General features: G+C 36.6%; 1 protein-coding gene across 1 annotated transcript in view; it reads left to right on the top strand.

The window, feature by feature from the left end:
* The window catches only part of LOC139318700 (guanylate cyclase 2G-like), a 48,649-nt gene that overhangs the window by 7,114 nt on the left and 20,942 nt on the right, over nt 1–20,593 (top strand). The window contains exons 2-9 of the mRNA XM_070946283.1: nt 10,090–10,438; nt 12,363–12,472; nt 14,752–14,949; nt 15,776–15,920; nt 16,492–16,627; nt 17,615–17,718; nt 18,241–18,407; nt 18,866–19,015. Of these exons, the coding sequence (XP_070802384.1) occupies nt 10,090–10,438; nt 12,363–12,472; nt 14,752–14,949; nt 15,776–15,920; nt 16,492–16,627; nt 17,615–17,718; nt 18,241–18,407; nt 18,866–19,015 (1,359 nt within the window). The remainder of the gene's footprint in view (nt 1–10,089; nt 10,439–12,362; nt 12,473–14,751; nt 14,950–15,775; nt 15,921–16,491; nt 16,628–17,614; nt 17,719–18,240; nt 18,408–18,865; nt 19,016–20,593) is intronic.

Below are 20,593 nucleotides of genomic sequence, written 5' to 3'. Positions count from 1 at the left end.
AACCACCACATATATACCTACCAATCTATTTCTTCCTCTCCTGCTTTTATTTCTATCTCATATTTATGATTGTAGAAAGCTAGTATATATTCATTACTATAATAATGAATCGCAAGTCATAGTAATGCTAAGACATTATGTTGGTTCAGATGTGGCACTAAGCTATAATGTGCTTTGGGATTTTGTTGTGTACTTGGTTAGGCAAGCTAATTCTTAAGCAATTACAGCCGATGCATGTGTTGCATGAACCATTATGTTCTCATATCCACCTATGAGTAGAATTTGTTCCTTGTTTACCTGATATTAATATTGCAACATTTTAAAGCTTGTTTTTAAAGAAAACAATTTTAAAATCACTTTAAATACAAAACAATGTTCTGCCTATCTATTTCACCATGGTTAATTGAAATATATATATATATATTGCAAAAATATCGCACATTTATACCTATGAATTAAAAGAAATAAATATTTGACCTCTACAGGGAGGAGTCATAAAATATGGGTGTGTCTGGCTGAAGAGGTCCAAGAAGGCCGAAATAGTGCTATCCCAGTCTCCCATAAGTCTCAGAAGAAACAACATAAAATGTCTGTCAGGCCTGAAAACGATGAATAGAGATTTCATCCCACCATGGCCATTTTAACATCTTTCAACATAGGAAAAAACCCTGATTGCAAAAATATCGCATATATATATATATATATATATATATATATATATATATATACATACATACATACATACATACATACATACATACATACATATATATATATATATATATATATATATATATTTCTTTTAATTCATAGGTATAAATGTGTGATATTTTTGCAATCAGAGTTTTTTCCTATGTTGAAAGATGTTAAATGGCCATGGTGGGATGAAATCTCTATTCATCGCCTTCAGGCCTGTCAGACATTTTATGTTGTTTCTTCTGAGACTTATGGGAGACTGGGATAGCACTATTTTGTCCTTCTTGGACCTCTTCAGCCAGACACACCCATATTTTATGACTCCTCCCTGTAGAGGTCAAATATTTATTTCTTTTAATTCATAGGTATAAATGTGTGATATTTTTGCAATCAGGGTTTTTTCCTATGTTGAAAGATGTTAAAATGGCCATGGTGGGATGAAATCTCTATTCATCGCTTTCAGGCCTGTCAGACATTTTATGTTGTTTCTTCTGAGACTTATGGGAGACTAGGATAGCACTATTTCGGCCTTCTTGGACCTCTTCAGCCAGACACACCCATATTTTATGACTCCTCCCTGTAGAGGTCAAAAATAAAATGTCTGACAGGCCTGAAAGCGATGAATAGAGATTTCATCCCACCATGGCCATTTAACATCTTTCAACATAGGAAAAAACCCTGATTGCAAAAATATCACACACACACACACACACACACACACACACACACACACACACACACACACACATATATATATATATATATATATATATATATATATATATATATATATATATATATGTAAGTTTTCATGGGTATATATGTGTGTACAGTTAATATCTCGGGTTCCTTCCTGTGTAATTGTAAACATATCCCTAAAAGGGTAGTAGCGACGTTTCGACGAAATCACATTCGTCATCTTCAGGCTGAAGTTCTCGGTTTGGTGCTTATGGGCAAACTGTGTGAACGTAACTGACGTTTTTCTATGAAAAGGGGCAAAGGTGTATTCTGATTGGTCAACAGTGTTGTTGTATGTGATTGGCTGATGACGTAGCTGTATTTTGATTGGGTGGAAGTGCTGATGCTTGGTTGTGGGTTAATGGATAAGTTATGCTGGAAATGGTGGCAACACAGGCATTATTATGAATCTTTGATAAAGATAAAAAATCTTAACACAAAATCTAAACCATAGATCAAAGATTCATGTGTGTGTGTGTGTGTGTGTAGGTCTTTGGTTATTCAGGTTTTCTCCTGCGTAAAATTGGAGGTGTCTTGGCAACGTTTCGACGAAGTCTCATTCATCATCTTCAGGCTGGTGTTTTCGGCTTCGTGCTTCTAGGAGCAATGTGTGTGATCACAGCTGTTTCTTCCTTTTAACTGCCAGTGGCGGTGTGAACTGATTGGGTGGGAGCTTGGCTGTGTTCTGATTGGGTGGAGGTGTGTTCTGATTGGTTGGGGGTTTGGCTGTGCTCTGATTGGATGGGGGGTTGGCTGTGGAGCTGACTATGGGTCAATGGGTCCCGAATAACCAAAGACCTACACACACACACACACACACACATATATATACACACACATACACACACACACACACACACACATAATTGATAAATACCCAGGGTACACCTTTCACCCAGTGGATGGACCTGTCATCAGTATAGTGTACATTCTACATTTGTTAATGAACCACAACAGGAGAGAAAAAAAGTACTCTACACTGGATTGTAAAAAATCTTTTTGAATGATGTCTCCAAAACAGGAAAGAGAGATAAGAACTATGGCAAATTCTGAAGAATCAGTGACCAGTTGTTCAAAACAGGACAGGGAATTATCCACATGTGTTCCAGACAATTGCTTCTCACAATGAAACCTCAGGACAGAGGCTTCCTGGGGGTTTGAGTACTGGGAAATGAGGGAACCAGCCATTATGATCACAATTGTACTAGAGCCTTTTAAAAGATATGACTTTTCAAACTTGTTCTCTAACCTCATTTTCTAATAATTTTTAGAAATTACTTATTTAACTATCTTAAGGATATTAGAAATCTTCAGAACAAGTTTGAAAAGTCATTTGATGAGCTTACTTTCATCTTTGTGCAAAAGAAAATTTACAATAAATGTATGAATTTAAAGAACTGAAAATAAATGGCAAAAAGCTATATGTAGGTGAAGGGATGGCAGAACCTTGGGGTGAAGTGAAAAGGGGGATATTACAAAACATTATAACATTTAAAAAATTACAGGAGATTTTTGAAGGATGATGCAGTAATTAGTTCTTATAAGGTCAGCAGTGATGTCTGCTTCTAAGGACTGATTTTGTCCAAAAAATGTTATTGAAGGAATGACAGATGTAAAACAAGTTTTGCTTAATGCAGAAATATTAGGACCAGAAATTAAAAAAAAATCTTACTGTTTATGATTCTGTGGTCCATATTCAGGGTAAAGATATGAATTATAAAATAGAGAGGGTGTCTATAGTGAAAACAGAAATGACAAGGAAAAAAATGACCAGTATCACGGAGATTTCCATTGGATATACTAAAGAAGTTGGTTAAAGCTTTGAAAAATCAAAGAGGTTTGCTAAAGCTGCAAAGAAGCCTTTGGGATGGGGAAAAGAAATTTGAGGAGAGACCAAATCCTGTAATAACATCTTAATGAATTAAAAAGAATGTTAGAATAAAACAAATATAAAGTTGGTTTCTTTGATTAAGGTTAAAAATAAGACATGTTTGTATAAACCTCTGATAACTCTTTACAGACTTTTTACAGGAATTAAAAATTGATGATTAATGGATTTGTGTATAGATAAGGGATGGGCTATGGGAAAAAGTTATTCATACTTGTAATGATCATCAGATTTTCTTTTTCTTATTTTGTACTTACTTTTATTATTTCTATTCCTTCTTCTGAGTTTAGTTTGCATTTGCTTATACTACTGTAATCAAAATCTTCAATACAATTACATATAAAAAAGTAAATATCTTTTTGAAGAATGTGAATAGATAATCAGGAAGAATAGCAATAATAACAATTATATCTCAGGTCTATATCAGATGTCACTGATAACACAAACATGAATTAGATGTATTACAAAACTCAGAGTTCTAGCAGATAACATCATTTGGTATTGAAACGATACAAAGCTTCTTGACAAATGAAAACAAGCATGGATCTTAGAACTTTCCACCATCCAACATGGAAAAGAAAGTTGATTCCTGTTATTAAGATCCAGTTCTCAGATTATTTCACATCAGAATGTAGTCCAATAGCAACAGCAATAGTACTTAGACTTATATACCACTTCACAGTGCTTTACAGGCCTCGCTAAGTGGTTTACAGAGTCAGCATATTTCCCCCAACAATCTGCATCCTCATTTTTCCAATCTCAGAAGGATGGAAGACTGAGTCAACATTGAGCCGGTCAGAATTGAACTGCTGAACTGCTGGCACCCGGCAGTCAGCAGAAGTAGCCTGCAGTAATGCAGTCTAACCACTGTGCCACCACAGCTCTTATATAGAAGGATGGATGGACAGACAGACAAATAATACAAATACAAATAAATAAATACAAATACAAATACAAATACAAATACAAATACAAATACAAATACAGACAGACAGACAGACAGACAGATAGATAGATAGATAGATAGATAGGTAGATAGATATCACGGTTGTTTGAAATGTACTCCTATGCAGGACTGAAGTTTTGCTTTAAAACAAGCTCTAAAATTTTCACACCACACCATATCTTTATAGTTTTAATATGCACAAAGATTCACCTACTGTGTTTCCTTTTCATTAGCAGTTTTTGTGTTGGACATATAGATTTCCACCAAAGAAAGAAATCATACTCTTCTCTGGCGCGCTGCTTGGAAGAATCCAAGAGCGTGGGTAATATCCCTCAGGTAGCCTGAAAACACTGAGTGCATATCACTTTAAATTAACTGTTGACTCCTCCCCTAGGGACTGGCTGAGGCTCAGTTCCTTTCACTCAGTGCAGCCTGAACGAGTGTCCTTTGGAACTTCTTCCTTCATTACAATTTCTCCTGTGCATTTTCCTTGTTTTAGTTTATTATTTTTCCTACCTCTCTCACTCCCTTTGTGCGACATTATAAAGTTGACTCCTTTGCCTCGGCTGAGGCGTCCTTCGGACGACGAGTTTTGCAATCAGTCATCTCTGCAACGGCCAACCGGGAGCACTCAGCCTTCCCTCCCATCTAAGACTTGCTTGGGTACATCCCACGCTCTTGGATTCTTCCAAGCAGCGCGCCAGAGAATGGATGTTGCTTACCTGAACATCCTTTCTGGGCGCGCTGCTGAAGAATCCAACCCTCCCGTTACGGCTTCTGCTTCCTGATCATCGATGGACGTGACTCTTGGTTAGGTCTTCCTTCGTGAAAGAAACTGAGCCTCAGCCAGTCCCTAGGGGAGGAGTCAACAGTTAATTTAAAGTGATATGCACTCAGTGTTTTCAGGCTACCTGAGGGATATTACCCACGCTCTTGGATTCTTCAGCAGCGCGCCCAGAAAGGATGTTCAGGTAAGCAACATCCATTTCATGAAAAGCCCCACTCAGTCACTCACCAGTTTCTGAGAAAAAAAATTCTTCTTTCTCCTGAGAAGACAGTTCACATCACCTTCTCCTGGCAATGCTGAAGTTTCAACTGTAATAGCAAGTGTTCTAAAGTTTAAAAAAGTGACTCTTCTGAGACTTGTTTTTCTTTTATCTGATCCTCCTACATGCATAGACAGCTGTCAACAAACAGACAGCTATCTTAAGGCATAGTTTTCCCATGATACATCATAAGATATTCCAGAGAATTTTCACTCTTTTATAAGTTTCAGGTGATATTCCAATCTATACAGTTAAAGCTAACAGAAAATATGAGTACAAAAAGAAATTACTAATATTCTAGGAAATGAACGGCCTTTATTGTCTAGAACTACAACTATCCAGAAAATTATATGTCGGTTACATTAGATTTTGCACGAGATGCCAACCAAGTCATTTAAATATAGTGTGTCCCATGTAACTACAACTTTGGAGAAAATGGAGTTCAGTCTGTATCCAAGAATTGCCAACTTTGAGGGTTAGGCAAAATCAAGAAATAGGCAAGATCCATGAATAAAGTTTCTGTCTGGCCTATCTTACATTGAACATTATTATGACATAATTATTTTTAGTTTCTTTATCATCCTTTCCACTTTTTATAATAGTTTCATCTCTAATTGGGCTACTGCATTTATTTTGTATCTATAATCTCAATATTAGGATGTATCAGCCTATTAGCTTCATTGAGAGCTGCCAGCTCTCAATGAAGCTAATTGAGTTAGTTGGAAGATACAAAGAGTCCAAGTTAGAACGCCATCAAAACCACAACTGCACTTCCCACTCAAAAGAAATTAAATTGTGAAATATTGATCCTACAATATCTGCTGACTGCGAAAGTGTGATTACGGGACCAGGGTAATGTGAGGTGAAATAACAAACTGTCATTAACTCTTTATCGCAGAAGTGAACAATATAGGTTTAAGCTTCCTTGGATCACTGACTTCATTATTTTTATTAAGTTTAAGCTTCCTTGGATCACTGACTTCTTTATTTTTATTAAGTTTAAGCTTCCTTGGATCACTGACTTCATTATTTTAGTGCAGAGAAATGTTTAACAAATATTGATAGTTCCTGGTTAAACTGAGGGTGGGGTTTTTGAGGAAAATATCCAGTTTGTGGTATGCTTTCTGTGTATTTTTTTCCAGCAAATCTCACCTGCAAGTTCAGGTGTTCCCTTGAAGGTAGATGTTTCTATGATAGTAAGACATCCGTGTGAATGCTGTTTGCTGAAGTTCTGTTTTTGGATGCTTTTTTATATGATTTGTCAATGTAGGAAATTCTTTTTTAAAAACCTGACTTAAGTAAAATAATAATCCACCAACCCTCAGCACTTCATGTGAGGCATACAAAAGGCAACATTCCATTCTATAGAAACTAATTTTCCTAGCCAATTTCACTCTAAATACTATGTGCCCATTTTTTTGCTTAATTATCTCATGTACATTAATCTTGCAACCACATTGGTGGTTCATTAATGTAATTTGATTATCTTAATTCTAAGACTTGTTTTTCCAGTAGATCTTGTAGCTTTTTGTTCTTCCTTTTCATACCATATGAGAACATTACTGATTAATGTTCTTGACTCATTTAAGACTTGTGAAACAACTTTCATTAGTATATTTTTTTTCTTTTCATATATGCATATATTTCTATCATATAACTCTTTTCTAGGAAAGGAGTAAGAAATGATAAACAAAATTTAAAAACAGAAAATTGGGACAAAAAGCAAATAATGTTTAACTAAATCAAATTTAGATTTATGTTATTTGTCATACCTCTGCATATTCATAGGTGTCCAGGGGAGTGGGAGGGGTACAAGAGAGGTATAAATAGAAAAATGTACTTCATTATGAAAACTCTCATCAACATTCTTCTGTGGGAAGAAATTTTGTTATTGTAGTATTGTTGGAATTAGAACGAATGCCTACATTGTTTTGTTTTCTAAACTTAATCATAGTCTTTTTTTGAGAATCTTGCCCTTTGTTCCACATAGGTTTATTGGCCTTCTATGCACTCTCAATCCATTCATTATTACTTTATGCATTTCCTTCACAATTTTATCCTCATTCAATTCTCTCTACATGACCAAACCACTTATATATTTTTCTTGTACTGGACATCAATGCTTGTATTTAATCCATATTCATTCAGCACCTCTCTATTGTTGCTTCGTAACTAACCGTGTCCCCTTTGCATTCAATGATTGTATAGAGGTCAAAGTTCCTGGTGAGAAGCTTCTGGAGTGGGTGGGAAAATAGTGATCTTAGCTGGCATGTCCTGGACAAGTTTCTGGGCAATATAGCCAGTCAGTTCACCTTCACCATGGCACCTGCTGATCAAAGCTTCTTAATATGAAAAATTTATAACAATATGTTTTGTACTGGATTATTCCTGAGAACCAATAATTTTGTTAAACTGTTTCTATTATAATTTCACTGGATGGGTTTGTTTTGGGGAAATGTCTGATTTAAATTCCTTATGTATCCTCTCAAATAGAGCAGTTCTAGAGGAAGTTGAAGGCTGCAAATGAATACACCCATCCCCACACATCAGTCAGCTCGCATATTAATAAACTAATACTATTGTTAGTCTTTGGCCAATTCTACTTTCCAGATCTTTTTTCTTTTTATAATTCAGAGAAACTGAGGTTCTGCCTCCGGTTTATTTGAAAAATGGAGTAAGGCTAGTTTTCCTTGAATGCTGTGGCTGTATAGAATTTTTAGGCTGATTCTACATTTTCCACTCACCCAAATTTCTTTTCCTGATTCCAGCCTATAAGCATTTTTTAGAATGTATCTCTGTCTCTTTCTCAAACTGCTGCAGCAGGGGTGGGTTGTGTTTCTAGGTTTGGAGTCCTGATCTCCTCTCTCTACAAACATAGAGACATATCACAAGAAGATGGGAATGATGCTTTGCAATTAAAACAAACAAACAAACAAACAAACAAACAAAAAGGAATGGGAATAGGAGCACCTTCTTTCTTTAAAAGCATCGAGGTTCTCTTTTCTCATTTGCAGTTTAATTTATTTCTATTTTGACCCAGAGTGGAGGTGAGACAACTTTAGTTCTTCCAAGTTTTGCAGAAGTGACCCACTGGCTGAATAATGGATTTTGTAATCTCTTGTCCATCAACTAAAGTGACCTATGATTGACAGATGATGTTCCCTATCTTTTCCCAGCATTTTGAAGTCTGCAGGACCAGGAATGATTGCATTCAGAAGTTTTATTAGGGACTAGGGAATGGGTAAAAAAATAGAAAGATTGCAATTGTTATAAATATGACAACTTAGTCCAGATGTCATGAAACTGGGCAAATAAATTAAAGGCAAATAATTGCCTTTAATAAAATCATTATAAATTATTATAATGTTGGAAATTCTTCTTTCAATTTCCAAAATTATATATTCCAAGAGCCCTGGTGTCACAATGGTTAAAATGCAATATTGCAGGCTAACTCTGACCACAGTCTAGAGTTGAATTCAGACCAGGCTCAAGGTTGCCCCAGCCTTCCACCCTTCAGAGATCAGGAAAATGAACACCCAGATTATTGGAGCCAATATCCAAATAATGCTTCTATGTTATAAACCAGCCACAGAGTACTCTAAAGTGTTTTGGGACAATATATAAGTCTTATTGCTATTATTATATTTACCCCAAGATTGGCATTAGATATATTTCTGAAATCTAGATTTTACTTAATTTACTTAATTTATATATGTATATATAAATTAATTATATAATTATACATATATGTATAATGTATGTGTGACTGTGTGTGTGTCTCGGCGCGCGTATGCATGTATGTGAATGTGTATGTAGATAGATAGATAGATAGATAGATAGATAGATAGATAGATAGATAGATACCATGTTTCCCCGAAAAAAGACATGTCCTGAAAATAAGGCCAAGCCTGATTTTTGGGGTGGGCGTATATACGCCCTCCCCTGAAAATAAACCGTAGTGAACAGTGGGCGTGGCCAGCACTGGAGGCAGCCCTTCCCTTCCCTGGTCAGCTAATGGCAGTTGGGCCCCTTTATCGCGACCTGCAGATCAGCTGAGCTGATCGGGAGCTGCCTCTCGTTCTCTCTCCCCCCCCCAGCATTCTTAGCACCCGCCCACTTCCCATCCATTCATCCACCCATCCATCCCCCTTACCTGCAAACTCCTGTCCCGTTCACAAGAGAGCAGCCACCTGGCACTTTTTGCCATGTGGTGCCCACCCAGCATTGAGGATGGCTTCCTCTGTGGCTTCCAAACCCCGTCTGCAAGCTGCCGGAAGCGGAGAAGAAGCTGGTTGGGCCAGCCGCCTGCTGTTGAGTCTTCTGTGAGCTGGGGCAGCCACATGGAGTTGGAACCATAGAGCGGGAAGCGCACTCCCAGAGCTGCCGAAAGAGCTGGGCTGTGGGGTCCTGGTACTCTGGGAGCTTGAGGACCAGGCTGGGTGCTTGCCATCCACTGCCTACAACTCTGGACAGCCTGCACTGCTGTCTGGGGGTCCTCCGCTTGTCCTGAGAGGGACGGCGAGGGTTTGGTGCTGTCCCTGGTCTCGCCTTCATCCGCTGGAGACAATGCGTCCCTCCAGCCCCACCCAGGCCATCACAGGTGCCTCCAACATGAGTAATGTCAAGCTGGCCATGCCCACCTCAGCCACATTCACCCGGCCTCAATGAAATCGAGTTTAACACCCTGATATAGCTAGTAATCCAGAGTAAACAAATTATATATAGTTATTAAGTGTTATTAACTAATGCAATTATTACTATTTTTTCTTACTTAGGTTACAGGATTGCTTGCTTCTGAATGGAATATTCCCATGTTTGGGTTTGTTGGTCAAACAAATAAGCTGAGCAACTCATTTTTTTATGACACTTACATCAACCTTGTTTCACCAGTGTACCTGATAGGAGAAGTACTGCATAAAACACTTCAATATTTTGGGTGGAACTATGTTGGTCTCTTTGGAAGTTCATATGATGCATTTACATGGGGTGAAACAGAGGAATTATGGACAAGCATAGAAAACGAACTCAAACTCAATATAACCATCACGGCGAAGGTGAGATACAACACAAAAAATCAAAGCCTCCATGAAGAGAAACTGAACTATATATCATCTTTTGCCAGAAGTAAGTTTCTGAAGAAAAGAAAATTTAATTAGTATAAGTTACAAAAATTCCTGAGCTCTTTGGAATAAAATAAGATAAGAATATTTAATCTTCCTGATTATCATTTTCTAAAGAGTTGGAGGGAGTTACATGTATTTTGTAATCAGAATTATTAATATAATGCATAGTATTGGGAAGCAGAATTTCAAAATGTCTTTGAATCATATCATAGAATAGAGATATTTACATTTTGGCTCTTAATATTACTCCTATTAAAGAACACATATAGTAGATGATGTTTTTCGAATTAGTTAGAAAACTTTAAAGACCTGAAGTATTGTAAGGAATAAATCTCATAATTACGATGAATCATATTATTCATTTAACATTTAATTCTTTAGATGAGCAATTACTTTGATTTTAATGGACTTAACCACTTGGTACATCAACATATTTTATATATCTGCATCCCTGGAAATGCATTAGAATGCTAAAAAATGTTTAAAAGAGTACAAATTCAGGTTTTTGAATAGCATAGACATAGATAGATATAATATACTGTGTTTTCCCCAAAATAAGACCCTGTCTTATATTTTTTTGCCACCAAAAAAGGCACCAGGTCTTATTTTCAGGGGGTATGTTGTCCCCTGACTCACCTCACTTGTGCGTGTCACCCCCAAGCTCTTTTTCACTATCCGAGGCCTTCTTAATCTGGCAAGGCCAACAAGGCTTTCCTGAAGGCCTCTGCAGCCAATAACAGCTCCAGGTCGATCTGCCTACAGATGCATTTCCTAAAGGCCTTTCCTGAAGGCCTTTGCAGCCGATAACAGACTTCTGGATCGATCTGGAGCTCTGTTATCAGCTAAAGGGACATTCAGGAAAGCCTTGCCAACTGCAGAAGAAATGAGCCGAGGTATGTGAGGCTGCAACTGTCTGAAGTAAGTAGTAGGGCAGCTCCATCACCCCCATCCCCACCCTAGCTTAATTATTACCTGTGCACCCTGAAGTGGGCAGGGTCTTAATTAGGGTTTATTTTGGGGGTAGGGTTTATATTGGGTGCACATGTAAAAATCAAGCTAGGACTTATTCTGAGTAGGTTGTATTTTTGAGGAAACATGGTAGATATAGACAGACATAGATATATGGATATAGATGATATATAGATAGATATAGATGATGTAGATATACATACTGTATACATCAGTGGTGGGTTTCAAAAAATTTTTACTATCGGTTCTGTGGGCGTGGCTTGGTAGGCATGGTATGCCTTGGTCGGTGTGCCTTGGTGGGCGTGGCAGGGGAAGGATGCTGCAAAATCCCCAATTCCTCCCTTAGCATCTGACACTTGGGAGGCAGAGAATACATGGGTGTGGGGCCAGTCAGAATTTTTACTACTAGTTCTCTGAACTACTCAAAATTTCCACTACCGGTTCTCTAGAACTGGTCAGAACCTGCTGCAGCCCACCTCTGGTATACATAATACAGTAATTCATTTAACCTTTGAGACTTGTTGTAATAATGGCTGTATTGTAAGTACCCATAAAAGAATAAAAGATAAATCTCTGACCTGTAATCCCTAAACTGATGGCTTTCATCCGGTAGCAGATTCATTCCTGCCATCTCAGTCCCACCTCTGCCAAAAGCCACAGATTCATTGCTGTCTATTTTCTCTGCCATTTTCATGCTGACTACAGACTCTTATTCCCAGCATCTTTCTCTTCCAAGCTGCTTCATGACACATATTTAAAGACTTTTATATTTAATATTGCAAATATTTTTGCATTATTTAATAAGATACACACAATCAAATCTACGTTTTTGTAATGAATAAATTGCTTTGACTTTTTGTAATGCTGTTGGGTTGATATCTGGTTGCTTCAAGTTTCCATTCTCTTCTGTATTAACTTTAGATAAGAAACAACTAATTGTTTCAATTTCTTTGCAGTTATTGTTTTAATCTGCAATCCTTTGGATGCAAGATCAATTTTGTTACAGGCCAAAGAATTAGGTATGACAAATGGACCATATGTGTTCTTTATTCTGCAACAGTTTGAGGTCAGTAAGTAGCAATAAGTCTTTTATTATCATGTTTAAAACATTTTTAGATAGCATAACTGGGCAAGAGCAACTATGGTTATAATGCTTACTTTAACTCATAACACAGAAATGAAATAGCTAAATTAGAATATATAATCAAAAAAGGAAACATGACAACCCGATTCATCATGTGAGGATTTTAATAACATGTTAAATAACTGTTTTAAGCAAGTGAAGACAAAAATCCCCTAGGTTTACCCATCAAAACCATTTCAGGTTCAAGTGTATCCGTTTTATGTAAGTGATATTTTTGAAAGACCTATAAGTGGTGTAAACTTGACAAATGGCAACGATTAATTTAAATGGTTAAGTCAAAATTTTAAAAAATAACATAAGTTTCCTTTTTCGTCCTTGCATTCTGGACCAATTTTGGATGGTCTTCAATGTGTAGAACACATTGTAATAGTTCGACACGTTACTAGACAGAAAGCAGGATCTTTTGATCCAATAATATTATGTGCTTATTTTGTGTAATAAGCATTCAAGATTAAGATGTGCAAAGAGTGACCTGTCCATACCTGTTCTGTTTGCTGAGGAGTGGTATGGTCCAGGAGAACTCCCACATTGTGCAATCTCTGTCAGGTGTGGAGAAACCAAGAACAACAGGATCAGTGGTGGTATTCAGCCGGTTCTATCTGGTTCGGGAGAACTGGTAGCGGTGACTGTGGGAGGCTCCGCCCACTCGCCCGGATGTCATCACATCCCGTTTTTGACACTCTGCGCATGTGCAGAAGGTCCTGTGTATGCACACAGATGTCCTGTGCGAGCAAAGCGTGCACGCACGCTCACATTTGCGAACCGGTAGCAAAGGTAAATGAATACCACCCGTGAACAGGATGAATATAACAAAATAGTTTCTTTATTGCTGCTCATTTATACAAATTTTGCCAGACTAAAGCACATTCTGCATAACTATCAGATAAATCCCATGAAGAATTAAGAGGATCTTTTCTGGATCTCTTCCTACGTATCAGTTCTCTAAATGGCAAAGGGCCAGGTTATCTGCAGGACTGCCTTTCTCTAAGAGATATACCCATCCTACCAGATCAAATAAAGTAGGCACACTCCTAGTCCCTTCCCCTAAACATTGTCATCCAATGGGACCTAGGAAGCATGCCTTTTCCATACCGGCTCCTGCCCTATGGAACATTCTGCTTCCTAAAATTTAGCAGGTCTCTTCCCTCCTACCCTTCCATAAGTCTTCAAAAACGAAGTGCTGGGATAAGATTGCATCATTGCACATTAGAAGTTTGACTTGATGCCAGGTCTTTGTTGTTTTTAATGTTTAATGTTTAATGTGTTTGGTTTTATAAATTTAATATGATTTATATGTTGTTTTAACTTTTGTTTGAGAATTGCTCAGAGCTGATTATAAGATGGGTGGCCACATAAATGTTTTAAATAAATAAATGAATGGAATTAAATAATATAATAGGAATAAAAAAGTTCTTATTTATGCTTGATTATTACAATTATTCACCATGTTATCATTATTTGTAATTTATGAAGCTACATTGGTCTTTTGGAGACTTCATATTACTCCTCATACATGATATTTTGACTCCATAGGTATTGTGGCTATTGGTAATTATTAGCTTTTTCCACTGAATAATTGTTCCCTCCTCCAGGTTTTAGGAATAGAAACTGTTAAATCTTTACCCCTAATAAATTAATGTATTCCATAGAGAAATAGGATTAAATATATGTAGGGGTGCCTATTTGTAAAGGCTAATTGTTTTGGACATACATAATACAATCTAGAACTGAAATACTTTGGCCACTTAATGAGAAGGAAGGACTCACTGGAGAAGAGCCTAATGCTGGGAACGATTGAGGGCAAAAGAAGAATGGGACAACAGAGAATGAGGTGGCTGGATGGAGTCACTGAAGCAGTTGGTATGAGCTTAAATGGTCTCTGGGAGATGGTGGACGACAGGAAGGCCTGGAGGAAAGTTGTCCATGGGGTTGCGATAGGTCAGACACGACTTCACAACTAACAAAAACAATACAATCCAGAATTTTTATTCCCTTAGGACCTCTTTATCACACTTCTCTGTTAATATTTTATATTACCATTTAATGTGGAAAAAAAACTGTGTTGAAAACCTCACTGGCAATACTGGCAGCTTACCTGTGAAGTATATCTTACTGACCTTCACATTCACACACTGAGATATACCAATTGAATTATGCATATTTATTACTAGAACTCACAATTTCTCTCTCTTGTCTTCCAGGCCTACTTTTTGGAAGAGACTTGGAATCATGAAAACATCAGCATCTTAGATGTTTATCAGTCTGTTTTTTTAATAGCTCTAAGATCTTACAGGGAATATAAGAACTACTCTGATTTCATTAAGGAGCTCCATGACAAACTAAAGGAAAAGCAGCCCTCTTACAATTTATTTTCTTTACAAGAAGAGGTTATATTTACTGTATTAATTGAATATGTCCTTATTAGAAATATAGCTTAAAGGGATTTTTTGTCATTCCCATGACTTGATTTGGTGCCAATGCTGCCAAATCTGTTACATACCCAATATTTAACTAGCCATAGTATTGTCATTTTAAATCATGTATACAACGAAATTGGTTAATTGGTTAATTGGAAATTGGTCATCTAATTCATCTCCAATCTGATGGTTTTTAGCACTTCAGCTTCTCAAACCCTTTGTAGCAATGTAGGCTTGAATTGCCCCTAAATTTAGTGGGCACCAAGTTGGAAGAGGATGAACTAAGGATTTTGTGAAATTAAAGATCATGCTCTGTTGAAATAATCAATAATCAATATTCTTTGCAAATAACAACATGGTAGCTATTGTTCTTTCCCTACTCTTCACCAGTTTTAAAACAAGAGCAGTGGCTCTATCTTAGAATGACATGGTAAGCAATGTCAGTTAACTAACATATCCCAGAATCTTACCCACTTGCACTATTTGCATTTTTTTAAACTAAATTATTTCATTGGGTCATCCGAAGCCCAAATATTTGTCATTTGGGTAATTGTAAATTTGGATATGTATCTAAAGCTGGGGAAAGAATTTGGAATAAACTGCTAAAATTGCAATAGTATGGTTTCTGCAAATTAAGGCTACTGCTAAAAATTCATCTTCTACCATACTTTAAAGAAGCAGAAACCCTGATCTCCAGTCTAATTTATAATCAGATTTATAATTTATATCCCCCTTCAGTTTTAAGGGGGATATGCACCCCTTTTCCCCCAGAAATCCAAACTGTTTCATATATTGTATCTTTTTTCAGTTAAATTCTTATGCTGCATATCTTCATGATGCTGTTTTGCTTTATGCATCAACTGTAAAAGAAATGTCAGAAGACAAAAAGGATTTTCTTGATGGAAGGACATTAATCAACACTTTAAAAGGCTATAATAAAACCCCTCTGTATGGTAAGCTTGTGAGTTAAGACTACAGTCATTGTAAGTTGACAGGGCCAATAATACAACAACAACTTTGGCTATAGGTTACCCAAACACAAAATACAAAGAAGCTGGGATGGTGTCTAAACTTGTCTATGTGGTTAGTTTATAATATCTTATTCAAACCCAGAAAGTAGGCTGAGTAAACTCAGTGTAAGCAAATAATGGGTAACTGTGTCATGTGAAGATCATATCTGAAAGTAGAATAATTTCTAAGGGATCTCCATATAAACAAGAATGGGAATATTTTTATAGCCATATTGCCGAACTGAGATATTGAATATCAAATGTGAGCAGGACCATAGGTAAAATGGGAAGGATCTGATCTGACATATTTTTTCTCACTATTCACATGCTGTTTGAATCAGACTGTTTTTAAATGTAGAAGTAATAAAGCAATTCATTTTTCTGATTGCTTTGTTGATTAATACTGTTCTTGAAAATCTCTGCAGATTTTGAAGATACAGAAGAATTGTCCCAGGAAAATAGGGTATTTAAGAAATGTTTAAGCATTTGTATCTTAAATGTCTTCGTTATTTAGGCATCACTGGTCCTGTGCACATTGATGAACTGGGTGAAAGAAAAATGGATTATTCTGTGTATGATCTTCAGGAATCTGGAAATTCTACTCACTTCATTCCTGTTCTTAATTTTGATACCTACAGAAGAGCATTAAGGTATTTCTGCCTGTATATATTTCATAAGTACTCTATAATATAATATTTCACATAGCATGAAAATATTATACATAAATATTTAGTTTGTCAAGAACAATATATAGTTTCTTTATTCATCTATTGAAGGAATACCTTATTGTCTTTATTTTATGGAGCATGAATTTAGGCCAACTTCAGAAAGAAGCATAGTTCTTTTTATAGTTAGAGCAATCATCTGACCCTTGTTTTCATGGATTGCTTTTTCTATGAGTCCATGTGTACAGAATCTATTCAAGTTTCTTCCAAACTGAGTTCATGAACATGTCCATATAGTTTTCTTGGTAATAGTAAGAAAGTTGCTTGACATTGCGTTTCTGAGATATTTTCTCAACTATCCAGTCCATTCTGTACCCTATTGTTTTCTGGAGTTCTCTCAAGCATTAAATGGCTCTCACCCAAACTGGTTGGATAGGTAAGTTGGACTGAGAGAGAGTGACTGGCCCAAATTTACCTAGCTAGCTTTTATGGCTAAGATGGGACTGTCTCTCACTTTCTAGCCTAGTGCCTTAACAACTAGATCTCTCCCCCCTTCTCCCTCCCCTCTCTCTCCCTCCCCCTCCCCCTCACCTCCTCGCCACGTCTCTTTCCCCTGTCCCTCTCTGTCTCCTTCTTCCTCTCTTTCTCCATATGTCTTCTACATGTTTAGTAATTACTGGAGCATTTCCTGGAATGTAATGTCATCAGTATGCTGATGAATCCCATTCTATTTGAATTATGATTCATACACATTTTATTAAACATACAAAAAAGAAAAAATATTGTGACAAAAAAGATAATATATAAGATAATATATATAGATAATATATAAATAAGTTATTTTTTAAAGTATGGGTTGATTCACAACAAGTTTAGAATATTAATAGGTTAACAGTAAATAAAAACAAGGTATTTCTGTAAAAATATAACTGAACTTTAATGTTAACCTTTATCTTGTCTTATTATCTTCAGTCCCACTGTAGAAATTAATTATATTGATTGGTCGTTCGGAGAAATACCTAAAGACAAACCAGTTTGTGGATTTCACAATGAGCACTGTAAAATTCAAGCTACCAGTGAGTGTGATGTTTACTTGCACCTTATACTATGTATCTGAATCCTATTCTAGATTTTATTGTAGATCAGACCATTGAATTAAATTCCTATCTTTTTTAAAAAAAAAATGGCTAATATTAAAAATTAAACTGCATCTGATTGGGGATAGCATCCAGTAATGTTGAATTTTGGCAATTGACTATACTAATTGAAGCTGGTAGGAACCGGAATCCAGTAACATCTGGAAAATGTTGACTAACATGCATATTGTTGCTGCAAATCAGTTTTGTTCTTCCAAAATTGTCTAATAATTATTTTAGCTATTCCTAATCAATAGAGAAAGATTTTATCCATAATTTTCATTGCCTTGATAAATTATAGAGTCTAAAATCTATGTTTATAACAAGGAAGAATTGTTTGATAGATTTGTTGTCCTGAGATTTCTAAAACATAATTCAGTTTTTGTATCAGATGGTGGGCTTCACTAAGACTGAGCTCATTCTGCTGATTCCATAATGACCTCTACTATTTTTTATCATTAGAAGGTACAGCTCTGATTGTTATGATCGTTCTCCTGATAATCACCATATTGGGGACCATAGGTGTGACAATATTTATGAAGATCTATAAAGGCAACTTTCAAAAGCAAATCAGTGTTACTGGATGGAGAATTAACTATGAGGATATCATTTTTCTTAATAATAATAAGGTAAACTATTATATTCCATAGTGATGAATGCTGAGGAAGTCATATTTGTCTAACACAACTATTGGACACTAAGGGAAAATTAGTACATATTAAACTAAAACTGAAACAGAAAAGAGGTCCATTCTAATTATTCTTATTGATGCCATCCATTCCATTAAATGCATTGGAAGGAAAAATATTTAGAGAAATCAATAGTAGTATTTCTTTTTTCTAGTTCAAAGATATGGTAAAAAACAACAACAGAAGTTTCTGATATGATTGGATGGAAGACTCAGTAACAGTAATTTTGGGGTTTCCAAAATCAAGACTTTTTATCTTGATAGGATAGGTTAGATTTTTTTTCCTGTGATCACAAAGCCCTTGATATTGTCTAGAAGAGTAAGTATTTTTTGATGCTAATAGAAGATTTGTTTTGACATTAGAATCCCTAATATAACATTTTACATTCACTTTGAAAGGAAAAATATGATCTGCCTCAAGCAAGCACATCAGAACCTGAAGAAACTGAAAATGTTGGGGCTCATTTGTTTATCTCCAGCAGTAATTATTCCTCACTGAAAGACAAGCAAGGAAAAGAAGATTTTTTCACTAAAGTAGGATTGTATCAGGTATGTAGATGATAGATAGTTAGAAAGAAAATAGATAGATAGATAGATAGATAGATAGATAGATAGATAGATAGATAGATAATCAGAAATGGGATATATAGCTATCCCAAGTACAGTAGATGCATTATGAAATAAGAGTACATCTAACTAATTTCTGTTGTGTTTAATAGTATTTCCATTATTTAGAGCACAAGCTGCCCAGCAGTATAAAATACAGAATATGGGATACTAGATAGGAATGGGAAGGTGACATCTTTATTTGATTAGCTTTGTAGAAATTGGAATTAAATAAAGTTCTTAGACTAATGTAAATGCAGTGTAGAACTGTATACCATCCAAATCAAAATTATTGAGTAATATATTTCTGCAAAGTATTATAAATGGCTCTACATAGACAGATTATTTATTTATTTTATTGTATTTCTACCCTGCCCCTCTCATTTAAATCTCCCTAGGCAGTTTATAAATACAGTGAAAGGAAATGACCTGAAATTTCTTTCAAAACAGTTGTACAAGCCCCAAGAAAAGATACAACTGCTTTTATGAATTGAAGAAACTTCTTTCATTTTTATTATTGTACATAGAGTCCTTGATGTACAATCATTTGTTTAATGCTCATACAAAGTTATGATAAAAAAGGTGATTTAAGACTGGTTCTCGCACTTACAACTGATGCAGTGCCTCTGTGGTAAAATGATCAGAATTTGAGTCTTTGGAAACCAGCATGTATTTATATGGTTGCATCATCCCAGGATCATGATCACTATTTGGGACCTTCCCAGGAAGCTTCAGCAAGCAAAATCAATGGACAAAGCCAGATTTGCTTAATAAGCTTTTGATTTGTTTAACCATGGCAAACAAAACTTGTAAAGTTGGGCATGACTCACTTAATAACTACATTACTTAGCAACAGTTATGGTCCCAATTGTAGTTGCAAGTCAAGAACTACCTAGAGCAGTGATGGCTAACCTTTTTGCCACTGTGTGCCAAAAGTGGGGGGAACGTGACGGGGGTCGTGCGCATGTGTGCCCACACCCATAATGCAATGCGCTCCACACACACCCGTACATGCACTTGCTCCCCCCACTTTTGGCACATGATGGCCAGATGGGTCCAGTAGGCCTGTTTTTCACCCTCCCCAGGCTCCAGAGGCTTTCTTGGAGCCTGGGGAGAGCGAAAACAGTCTTCCCTAACCCCCCAGAGGCCCTCCAGAGGCTGGAAACAGCCTGTTTCCCAACTTCCGGTGGGCCCAGAAGGCCCAAAAATCAGCTGGCCAGCGTGCACAGGTGAACTAGGACAACGCTCACGTTCCCAACAATATGGCTCCATGTGCCACCTGTGGCACGCGTGTCATAGGTTTGCCATCACGAACCTAGAAATATGAACAGTGGTGGGCTGCAACCGATTTAACAACCGGTTCTGTGAGCGCACGCTTTGTGCCACAATAATTTGAAGCTCAGCTGCTTATCTTCTAAGGCAGCCCTGGTAAGAACAATGGAGGCATGGAAATCAGCTGTGCTGCGCTAATCAGTTGAGCCAGAAAGAAGGAAATATAGGAAAGGATAGGGCGGGGATGGA

Source organism: Pituophis catenifer, unplaced genomic scaffold, assembly GCF_029215685.1.
Source record: "Pituophis catenifer annectens isolate HBS135680 unplaced genomic scaffold, rPitCat1.0.hap2 SCAF_6, whole genome shotgun sequence".
Lineage (NCBI taxonomy): Eukaryota > Metazoa > Chordata > Lepidosauria > Squamata > Colubridae > Pituophis > Pituophis catenifer.
This window is presented reverse-complemented; position numbering and strand designations above follow the sequence as displayed.